Source organism: Selaginella moellendorffii, unplaced genomic scaffold, assembly GCF_000143415.4.
Source record: "Selaginella moellendorffii unplaced genomic scaffold, v1.0 SELMOscaffold_41, whole genome shotgun sequence".
Classification (NCBI taxonomy): domain Eukaryota; kingdom Viridiplantae; phylum Streptophyta; class Lycopodiopsida; order Selaginellales; family Selaginellaceae; genus Selaginella; species Selaginella moellendorffii.
Window position 1 is genome coordinate 192,702 of NW_003314302.1, and position 11,141 is coordinate 203,842.

At 51.3% G+C, this 11,141-nt stretch overlaps 2 protein-coding genes and 1 non-coding gene across 5 annotated transcripts; 2 read left to right on the top strand and 1 right to left on the bottom strand.

The window, feature by feature from the left end:
* The first annotated feature begins 4,427 nt into the window (after positions 1–4,427).
* LOC9634167 (pentatricopeptide repeat-containing protein At1g63400) lies at positions 4,428–7,494 on the top strand. Its single transcript, XM_002979390.2, has one exon. The coding sequence runs from the start codon at positions 4,606–4,608 to the stop codon at positions 7,039–7,041; it is 2,436 nt and encodes an 811-aa protein (XP_002979436.2). The 5' UTR covers positions 4,428–4,605; the 3' UTR covers positions 7,042–7,494.
* TRNAI-AAU lies at positions 4,443–4,516 on the top strand. Its single transcript has one exon. It is a non-coding gene; the product is annotated as a tRNA-Ile (tRNA).
* LOC9634168 (RNA pseudouridine synthase 2, chloroplastic) lies at positions 6,849–8,964 on the bottom strand. 3 transcript variants are annotated; one of them, XM_024684542.1, is made up of 7 exons: positions 8,393–8,964; positions 8,177–8,320; positions 7,826–8,122; positions 7,561–7,763; positions 7,433–7,511; positions 7,198–7,382; positions 6,849–7,150 (listed from the first exon to the last, which is right to left on the bottom strand). In XM_024684542.1, the coding sequence occupies exons 1-7, from the start codon at positions 8,642–8,644 to the stop codon at positions 7,045–7,047; spliced, it is 1,266 nt and encodes a 421-aa protein (XP_024540310.1). In that variant the 5' UTR covers positions 8,645–8,964; the 3' UTR covers positions 6,849–7,044. The 3 variants fall into 3 exon arrangements, with proteins under 3 accessions (XP_024540310.1, XP_024540308.1, XP_024540311.1); XM_024684540.1 differs by having other exon boundaries at positions 7,826–8,131; XM_024684543.1 differs by lacking the exon at positions 7,826–8,122.
* Positions 8,965–11,141: the final 2,177 nt, after the last annotated feature.

An 11,141-nucleotide genomic window follows, 5' to 3' on the forward strand; every position in this document is an offset into this window, starting at 1 on the left:
AACGGAATGCTTGACAACAAAATACTCAAACTCAACAGAGCCATTCTTCACCAAGTCACCCATGTAAACCTCACTCAAAAGTTTCCAATCTGATGTCTCCCTGTTGAGTTCCCATGCAGCAGCAGACACCTTATAACCACCACTTATAGTCGACGAAACAAGAATCCACCTCCCATTGTAATCTACAATACAAGGCAGGCCACAAGAGAAAAGAGTGCTTGGAAACTTCACCTTGGCCCTGTCATAGCAACCTGAAACCTGATCAAACACAGCCACGTAAAGAAGATCAACTCGACCACCAGTGATCTTTAGCGAATGTCTGTTAGGTAATGCAAACATACTAGATCCGAGCCATAGTCCCTTGTCATCCACACCGAGATCATCAATGCTCTTCTTGCTTGTAAACTGGCAGCGCCGCCACTCCCTACTGATCAAATTCTGCAGGGAGAAACACCAGGACCTTGAAGTACCCTGTGCATGGATCCACAAGCACCTCTTTCCTTGTGACCTCGTTCACTGGGAGCTCGGGGAGGAGTTCCCAGTGATCGGATTCCCAACCATGTAATAGGGAGTGGTGTCTCTGGAGATTCACAAAATAGCCACACACAAGGCCGCAGGAGTCGGCAAATATCCTAAACCTGCAACGTCCTCTATTCTTCAAAATGGCGAGCCCTGTGGGGAGAATTACTAGTGGCCAAGATACGACAGGGAACGGAACTATTGCCTACAAACCATGACTCATGCAACCGCGGCAAGCTTCTCCAGCGAGTTCGATGAGTGACTTCCAGCGCTTGCATACAACCTTGCAGCGGACAAGGTCTGGAATGGGGAGCCACGCCAAGATCCGGCAAACGCACTCGTCAGGTAGCTCGTCACACTCGAAACTCTCAGGAAACAAAAAGGCGAGGCAAACGCGCAGCCCAGCCACGAAGCAAAAAAAAAAGGCTTTTCCCTTTCCTCGTTAAATAGAAACAGTATGGCTTAGGCCTTATCAACTTAATATTAATAAAAAGTATATGTTAATGTAATTGGTTGGATTTATGTAGTTGTTTCTGCTTAGAGAGTACCTGCTTGCACATGAGGTGTTTTTTTTTTGTTAGCTGATTGTTGTACAAACCAAAGTGATTCTCCGGATCAGATTCAGCCCAAAGAGCAGTAGTATAACCTTCAATCGTAAAAGGTTTTATGCGACTGTAAAGCGCTGACGTCAGGTTCGACCCTTTAGAGAGAGCTTTAATGAAACAGGGCCATTTAGGGTTTGGAGGGAGAAAGAAAGCGCCATGGCGGAGCTGAGGGATGTGATATTTGAGAGTTTCCTTTGCTTGCCCTCTCAACTCGAGAGGATGGTTTCTAGAATTCTGGGTTGTGCGGTTCAATTTACCGGCATTCTAGGGATGGGGGGTTGGAATCTTGTGCTCGACGCGCACAAAGGTGATCAGCGCGTCGCCATTCGACTCCCACTCGCAGGTCAGAAGAACCGCATCACAAGCGCACTGGCGGATTCGGGCTACGCCGCGACGCTCTTCCTGTCGGGGCTGGGCATACAGACGGTCGTGGCAGGGCCCGTCCACGTGGCATCGCCACCGCTGCCCTACACGCCACGCGGCAAATCCCACCTCACTGTTATGCCGGTGGCAGAGGGCGTGCCGGCGTGGGAGCTGTGGAGGAAGGGCGCCAGCGTGGAGTGGAAGAAGACCGTGCTCGCTGACTTGGCAGGCATCACCGTCCGGCTCTACCACCGCCCGCTGGATTCGATGGGGGGCATGGCGGTCGACTGTGCCGGGGCGTGCCACGTGGGACCGGAACCGCAGAGTCCGGTGTCCCAGGCGATGGAGCGCGGGCTGGACGTGGGGGCTCTCAGCCCCGGGCCTTACTCGTCGTGGAAGGAGTACGCGAGGAACCACATTGGAGGGCTGATGGTGCTGCACGGAAACAGCCGCAGGTATGGCGAATCGATACGGGCAAACGCGGCTATTTTGCTCAGGTGGCTGGACGAGTTCCAAGAATCTCGCGAGGGGAGCGGCTTTTTTCTTCACCACCCCGACTTTGGACCCACCCAAGTCCTGGTGGATCCGGCATCGGGACATGTCAAGTGCATTCTGGACTGGGACGGGGCCAAGACGGGGACCGTGCAGAGCTTGGCCACTTCTTTCTTTCTCCCGGCTTACTTCTGCAAGGTGGAGGACGAGGAGGAAGACGAGGAGCTGTTTGGCTTCTTCAAGCAGCAGCTGATTCAAGGGGGAGCGGCGGAGGTGGCCGCGCTTGCGAGGAGGCACTGGACGCACAAGTCCTGTGATCCTCAGGTGGTGTTCGAGGAGGAGATGGACGTTCCGTGCCGTGGTGGCGCGAAGTCTGTGCAAATTCGTTTGGAGAGGCTGTGTCGCAAAATGCAGAAGCTGGGGATTGTGGATGGCCAGGAGGAGGTTGTGTGCACCAGCCCGCCGTGGAGCAGGACACCAAGCTCTTGGTCTTCTTCAGACGAAGAAGGCGAGACAGATGGCGAAGATATGGCCGAGAAGGGTGCAACCATGTCCGACGACGACGAGCCAACGGGTTCTTCCTGCTCCGAGTCCGAGTCGATCGATTTGGATTTGGAGAGCACTCCTAGTCCTAGCGCTTCATCTAGAGAAGATGTAAGCTACAAAATTAAAAGCTCAACCTCTGGTTGACTTGATCTGAAATCTAAAATTCTTTGAAGTTGGCTACTACAGAACTTTGACATGCGAGTGATGCCTCCTTGCCAATTCTATGCAATTCTTGTTATGCAGAAAAGAGTACATCATGTTTTTGAATAGTTTAGCTGGTATGCAGCGTGTTTGTGAAGCAGGGACAAACACACAATAAATGCTGCTTGTTGCCAGGGGTATCAACGAGGTGACGTTTCTTTCGAGTAAAAAGTCTCTGCTACTACAAACGCTTACTTATAAAGGCTGACAGAACACAGGCCAGAAGAAATGCATGATCACTGAAACAAACAAGCAAGATCAAAATCCATCGGCTCGTTTCCACAAACTCCTCCGTGGCCTCCTCGAGCAGCAAACCCCCACCAGCACCTCGTATAAAACTCCAGAGCCTCGTCGTGGACGTAGCCCGACCTTGCACGCTGGGCACCAGAGCTTGGAACCCGCCCTTGCTCATTCCCTAATCGCGTTGGTGGCCTTGCGCAGTGTGAGTAAAGGAGACCTTTACCAGGCACAGGATCTTCTTGTCATCTTCGCTCCTCCTTCATCCTTGCCAGGAGATGGCCGGTTCCGCCCGTGGGCGTTGATCAGCGTCGTGAAGGAGTAGACGTTTCACTTCGAAGACCTTCTCCAGCAGCCCGTCGCGGCCCGTGATCCATGGTGTAGATGTGCTGGGTGCTGGCGCTGCATGGACTTGAAGCGCGTCGTGCTGCATCGTGAGCTTGCTGCGGTAGACATCGCAGCGGGAGCTGGCTCAGCGAGTTGACTCGTTCTCGTAGCCACGATCATGGTGGGCGTTTTGACAGGGCTTGGGCACACCTCTGCACAGACGAGCGGCGTTCGTTCTCTTGCTGCTTCTGTGTTGTCACCCGCGGCTTCTAAAGATGGACGAGGCGATGACCTGCTGGAGACGATGGCCGAGACTGGAAGCTGTAGATGAGCCGGCTGTGCTGCGCGTGGATGACTTTGCCGACGATCTCGGCGTGGGATTCCCGCTCCACTCGTCCAGAGCTTCGGCCTTGGAGGCACTGGGAGCCGAGGAGCGGGAGGCTCTCAACTTGGAGCAAGAGATCGTCATTCGCGAGACTCGATTTGGAGGCCTTAGCTGGTGGCTGCCCGAGTCGGGAGGAGGAACTGGAGATGAAGAGTGAGGTGGACACTCTCCGTGAGACGGCGGCGATGCCGAGGCGAGAAGAACTGCAGTGGAAGGAGAAGGGCAATGGCAATAACAGGGATGCGAAGATAGGAGGAGGCAGCCATGGAAGCAGAGGCAAGATGGTTTCGCACGCTAAAAGAACTGACTAGGACCATACTACCGACACACTCCTGCCTGGTTCTCTGTAACTTGATCCTCTTAAGTTGAAAGCACCAAGAAGCGTATGACAATCTTCGTCAGGCCTACCTGAGAAAAGCCAGGAGCTTGGATCTGTCCAAGGGCAACAAGTTTGGTGGACATGTTCTTGAAATGCAGCAGCATAGTCAATGCTCGTCGAGTCTACGACAAAGTCCCTGCCGTGAATGTTCCCGAGTTCACTGCATTGGATCGATCCTTGGCGCTCTTGAGAATGGCACTGTGGCCAGGAACCGGGCCAAATCTTTTTGTCCAAACGCGAATGCCAATGGCTTTTAATGTAGCTCCAGCCATGGCCAAATCGAGCTGGGCGAGGATGAACTCGATGAGCTTGACGAATTGTCGTTAAAAGTCAACGTAAGGCCAACGGTCGATGTTATTATTTTTAAGAGATATTAGTCAATCTGTAAGGCCTATTAGCTCAGCTGGTCAGAGCGTGGTGCTAATAACGCCAAGGTCGCAGGTTCGAGACCTGCATGGGCCAAATATTTTGGAATGCTTAGGGCTTGGACAATGTAGCTCCAGCCATGGCGGGCAGACATAGGTAACCTGTTCTCCACTCATTCTAGTTCCATGGCTGCTATCACTGCCCTCCTCCATCCATCTTTATCTTCGCGTCCTCGTCTCGTCTCGTCTTATCGCCATCGCCCTCCTCGAGCAAGAACATTCCATTCTTCCACTGCAGTTCTTGTCGCCTCCTCGGCATCACCATCGCCATCATCGCACGAAGAGTTTTCATGTCAATCTCCATCGCCCGACTCGAGCAAGCACAAGCTCAGGCCTCCAAATCGACTCTCGCGAATGGCCGGCGGGGACGAGTTCCCCGACCACTTGCTCCAAGTAGAGAGCCTCCTCCACATCCTCCGCTCCACGGCTCCCAATCCCTCCAAGGCCGAAGCTCTAGACGCGTGGAGCGGGGATCTCACACCGGAGATCGTCGGCAAAGTCATCCAGGCTCTCAAGTTCGTCGACGATGCCGTGTTCTTCTTCACGTACGCGCAGCATAGGCCCGGCTACCGCCACTCCATCTACACCTACAACTGCTTCCTGCGTGTTCTCCTCCGGGCTTGCCTCTACGATCGCGCCCGAGAGCTCCTGTCCGAGATGGTCGACTCCTGGCAGCTCCCAAACGCGTCAACTTTCGCGGTCATCTTGCACGGCTTTGGCGACGTCGCGATGGCCTGCGAGGTGCTCGTCGATCTCAAGAGCAAAGGTGTGGCTCCCAACACCGCGGAGTGCAATGCCAAGATCACCGCTCTCTGCAAGGAGGCCCGCTTCGACGATGCCAAGCTGCTGTTCCGGAAGATGGTAGAGATGGCTGCCGAGGACGTGACGAGCTACTATCTCCTTGTTCGTCCGCTTTGCAAGGCCAAGATGATCGAGGACGCCGAGGTGCTTGTCACCGAGTCGAGGAAGAAGTTCCGGGAACTCCCGCTCCACAATCTGGTGGTGTCCTCGTACTGCAAAGGGAAGAAGCTGGATGCTGCCGTGGCCGTGTACGAGAAGATGGTGGCGACGAACTCTTGCTCGGCGGATTTCGTCACCTACACCAGCCTGATCCAGGGACTCTGCAAGGTGAAGCGGCTGGAGCAGGCCTTGATCTTCCTGGGGAAAATGGTCTCCAAAGGCTTCCACCCGGACGTTTACACCTACACTGCCGTCATCCACGCCCTGTGCGTCGAGAACCGGCTCCACGAAGCTCGAAAGTTTCTGGAAGAGATGGCCAACCGGAACCTCACTCCAAACGTTGTCACGTACACGGTTCTCATCGACGGGCTCTGCAAAGGTGGCCGGGTCGACGAGGCTGTGGCGCTGCTGTCCAAGATGCGGAAGAAGTGCGTCCCCACGGCTGTGACTTACAACAGCCTGATAAGCGGTCTCTGCAAGGCCGAGCGGGCGAGCGAGGCCTACGACCTCCTGGAGGAGATGGTGTACAGCGGCTGCATCCCGGATATCTTCACGTATACCACGCTCATCACCGGCTTCTGCAAGTCAAAGAAGTCGGATGATGCTCTCCGAGTATTCGAGCAGCTGGTTGCCAGAGGCTTCCGTCCCGACGTTGTCACGTACTCGTGCTTGATCGATGGACTTTGTAAGGAAGGCCGGCTCAAGGAGGCGATCGATCTCTTCGGCCGGATGATCAAGAGCGGCAGCTGTATGCCGAACACGGTGACTTACAACTCCCTCATCAGCGGCTTCTGTCGGATGGGAAAGATGGACGAGGCGATGAACCTGCTGGAGAGGATGGCCGAGACTGGAAGCTCTCCGGACGTGGTGACTTACACCACTCTCATGAACGGCTTCTGCAAGCTGGCGAGGCTAGACGATGCGTACGATCTTCTCAACCAGATGACCCGCAAGGGGCTCACCCCGGACGTGGTGACTTTCACGAGCTTGATGGACGGGCTCTGTCGAGAGAACCGGCTGAGTGACGCTGTGCATATCCTCGGTGAAATGAGGAGGAAGAGCTGCTCACCCACAGTCTATACGTATAACACCATCCTCGATGGCTACTGCAGAGCAAACCAGTTGGAGGAGGCCCGGAAGTTCATGCTGGAGGAGATGGACTGTCCTCCCAACGTTGTCTCGTTCAATATCATGATCCGGGGACTGTGTAAAGTTAACCGGTCCAGCGAAGCCATGGAGCTCGTCGAAGAAGCCCGAAGAAGACGTTGTAACCCGGACGTGGTGATGTATACCACTGTTATCGATGGCCTTTGCAGAGAGAAGAAAGTCGACGAGGCTTGTCGAGTGTATAGAAAGATGCTGGAGGAGCCCGGGTGCTTGCCAAACTCTATAACGTATTCCACATTGGTTACTGGCCTTTGCAATGCTGGTATGCTTGATCGAGCTCGCGGGTATATAGAGAAGGGCTGTGTTCCAAACATCGGGACTTATAACCTTCTCATTGATGCGTTTCGTAAGGCCAATCGCGATGAGGACGCTCGCGAGCTCCTAGATGATATGGTCCAGAGAGGCTTCGGTGTTGTCCAAAGCCACCAACGCTGAAAGTTATGCTTCCGGTTTCATGTCTCGGAGCCTTGTCCATGCCTCCTCGAAGTCTTCTGGAGGAGGACATGTGAAGTGAACGTACTTTTCTGTGGCAGGGTGCTCGAACCTGAAAACGTTTATTAGCTCACGCAAATTTCTTATACGAAACCTCACCCGAGGCTATAGGCATGCAGACAAGGGCGACGAATGTCCGATGTGAACTCGTGAATCTTCTTTCGGCTGTTCGTTTTAGTCGCGCTTAGAGCGGAAAATAGATTCGAATTCGCTTTTCCCACTGTTCCTCCATAAACATCATCCCCAAGCAGCGGGAAACCCATGTAACGTGCATGAACTCTTATCTGGAAGGTTCAGTTTAGTATCAGAGCTCCTGAAATTAAAGAATACGAACTTGATGAGTTCTCCCTGTCTCCAGCTTCCACTGAACAAGAGCCACACCACCATTTGCGAGAACGTCTAGAACCTTGTACCTGAAATGATAATGAAATGGTGATACAAAAGAAACTCGTTGCGACATACCTGCTTGCAGCAAAACGCGCATTTCTGGCGGATGGAACAGTATCTGACGTCGTCATGCGTTTCCTATCTCGCGGATCACGAAGGATTTCAGCCTCAATGCGGCCGCTCGTCGTTGAAGGTGTACCACACGTAAGACTCAGATAGGTTCTTCGGACTTTCCGAGATTTAAATTGCTCGCTCAAACTCAGCTGGGACTGTTCATCCTGAAAATAACAATAACAAGGCATACTCAGCACCTGGTAACACAAGACGTGTCTTACCTTACTTTTGCAACGACGATGAGTCCACTGGTACCTTTGTCCAGTCTATGCACAATCCCAGGCCTTATCACCGGTCTCGGACCCCGAAATCTTGAAGGAGTCTCGCCTCTAACTTTGTGTACCTCGACTTCATCTTTCTCATAGTCTTGGTCTCCATTTTCACTCAGCTCCTCTCCTTCATCGTCATCGGATTCCTCGTCCATCATTACTGGAAGAGAAACCTCGACAGCAGGAAGGCCGCAGTGATGGAGGATAGCATTCACCAAAGTCCCACCGTAATGTCCTGGAGCCGGATGCACAACCTGTGAAAACTTGTATTTAGCCAGGTCCAAAGCGAAAGTCTCTCGACTACATACCATATCGGCAGCCTTGTTGACAACAATCACATGATCATCTTCATGAACAATGTCTAGCTGAATTTTCTCAGGAGTAGCTTCCAAAGGAGCAGCACCGCAGAGAGTACAGACAACTTCGTCACCACCAATGACAGGAAACGAAGGCTGCCAGAAATCCAAAGCTTAGCTAAAAAACATGAAAGTGAAGTGCAAATGAGCTAGAAGAAAGCCTCGTACCTTGGTGATGGTTTTCCCATTGACAAGAGCAAGCCCCTTGCGAATGCTGTCTTGGACGCGAGCTCGACTGGTATGAGGGAGCTGACCCGAAAGCCACACGTCGATTCTAGTGCTCACGGTCTCCTCCGGGATAGTGCCATGGTACTCGCCCAATGCGTGAGTTCCCCTGGCCAGAACTCTCGCTGGAACCGACGAAGAATTCCAGCCTCTACCACTGCGCCAAAGCGCTAGCTGTGGACGCGCCACTAGCATTCTTTCTATCTATCCGGCCACCAGAACCCTAAATCCCAACATCTCGCCCAGGAGATCCCATCGTGTCGTGTGCCACACCTGCATTAGCTGCCTGTCCTCGAGATGGAGCAAAATATTCGCTCGTGCTCTCGCGTCCTTCTTCTCAAACTCCAGGCGATCTTCCTTCCTCGCGAATTCTCCTCCGATCCGCTCACCACGCCCCACTGATAGTGTAGCACCAGCAAGTTGCATCCGAACATTCGAACGCAACCGGATTCGAACGGGTATCGAACGTTTAATACCCGTTTAGCTTTTTTTCGAACGGGTATAATGGTTTTCAGTTTTTTTCGACCCCTGATTTTACGGGTTTTTCCGAACCCTGATTTTACATGAACCCTAATCCTAAGTAAAAGAAAGCATATTCTTTAGGGTTTTTAAAAATATTCTTGGTGTTTAAACGCCGTTTTAAACACCGTATTATACACGCGTTTTAAACGGCGTTTTTTATTAATCGTACCCGTTCGAATGCAAGTATGCCAGCAACATTTGCATCCTCATCTTCCACACGTGGAATCTGGTGCCGCCGAATCGCTCCACCAAGAACATCGACCCTTGTTCGTCCCTCATCGGGAGAAATCTTTCCTCCCTGTACGAGCTCTCATCTCTGTGCGGGATTTCTCGCGGAAATGCGGCCTCGGGAGCTTCGATCCGGGAGGATTTCGAGTTGTCAGATAAACAAGAGCCCTAAAACCAGACTAAAATTTTTCTTCTCTTTGTTTGTTCTATGTTCATGCTCATGTTTGTTTTTTAGGATGAGTTCTCCTCGCTTCCACTGGTCATTCCAGAAGACAATTCTCGGATTGGTAAGAACTTTTCGTGTTCTTCTTAGAAAACCTTCTTTGTTTCAAGAGCGAGCTGCTCGATCACTGCTCCTGAGCGAGGATTGGAGATCGATGACATGAAATCGTGAGTCTCTTGCAATTCTCCATCGTGAATGCCACCCGAGCTCAATGGTTTTTCAGACGAAGGATTTGCAGGTGCCTTGAGACGAAAATTCTTTTATCATCTTTTCTCAGAAGCTGTGATTCTTGTCCAGGTGTTGTCGTGGATTTGTTCTCGAAAGCGGAAGTTTTGCCAGAGCTCCACACGTTCTTTATGAAAGCTATCTACAATCTCGTATCATGATCAACTTCCTGGAGAAAATGACTTGCCTGTCTATACTTCCAGACAGACCAATCAATGCAGGCCATCTGGCAAGATTAAGATCCTGATCCTGAACAAGCTCATGAGCTCACTGCTTAGTTTGATCCACTGTATAGGTGGAAATCTTACAAACTTGGAGAACTACTTCTCAGTTTGTAGGGTGCCACTATCAACCAACTCACACACATAGTGAAATTGGACTTAATGTGCTTTGAGCAAGCATGGTGGATGGGGTTCTTGGACATGGCAATACTACTTCAGTTGTCACACCAAGAAGTAGTGGGGCCAGCTTGTGCACATCCCAGCTCAGCAAGTAACTCCCAAGCCTAGACCACATCCCTGCTACCTAAGTGCAATGTACTGCACTTTTGCACTAGAAAGTGCCACCACAAATTATCGCTTGGAGCCCCACGTGATGGCACCTCCTGAGAAGGAAAGGCAAATGCCAGAAGTCGAGTGATGGCCTTTGTTATTTGCAAAGCTAACATCTATGTAACATGTCAATAATGCATCACCCCCCGAATAAACAATGCTACGGTCCATGGTGCCTTGGAGGTTTTTGATGATATGCTTGGTAGCTTGCCAATGTATATTGGTTGGCAATATATTGTACTAACTAAGGCAATAGTCACTAGGGCAAGTCATCAAGGCCAAATATATGAGGCAACTGATGAGATGCCAATAGGGAGTCCCAGTGAGTAGAGGCTCACCAGACTGCTCAACTATGAGGTCGATAGCACCAACAACTATCGAGGTATTGATGGGGTGACAATCACGCATACCAAACCAATCTAGCAAGACTTTTACCTTACATCATTGGCTAAGCATGTAGCCACCAGACTTAAGATCATGTGTGACCTCAAAGCCAAGAAAGTAAGAGTCTTGGCCAAGGCCCTTCATCTGGAATTTCTGGCTAAGAACAGCTTTTAGAGCAGCAATCGCATTAGTGTCATCACCCTTGATGGGCAAATCATCAATGTAGAGGGCCAAAATAAACATGCTTTCAGCATGACCATTCACATACACATTGTGATTAGTATGGTAGCAATGAAAGCCTTGAGTGCATAGGATGGCATCAAATTTTTGATACTAAACATGGGAGCTCTGTTTTAAGCCATACAAAGCTTTCTGCAGTTGCTGTATAGTGTCACTAGAGGCAACATCATCCTCAAAACCAGGAGGTATATACATATAGATGTCCTCTTGCAAATCCCCATTCAAGAATGTTGTTTTGACATCTATATGGTGGACTTGCCATTTGCGAGTAGCCACAAGTGCAAAAAGGGTATGGAGGCTAGCCATTTTTGCAACTAGT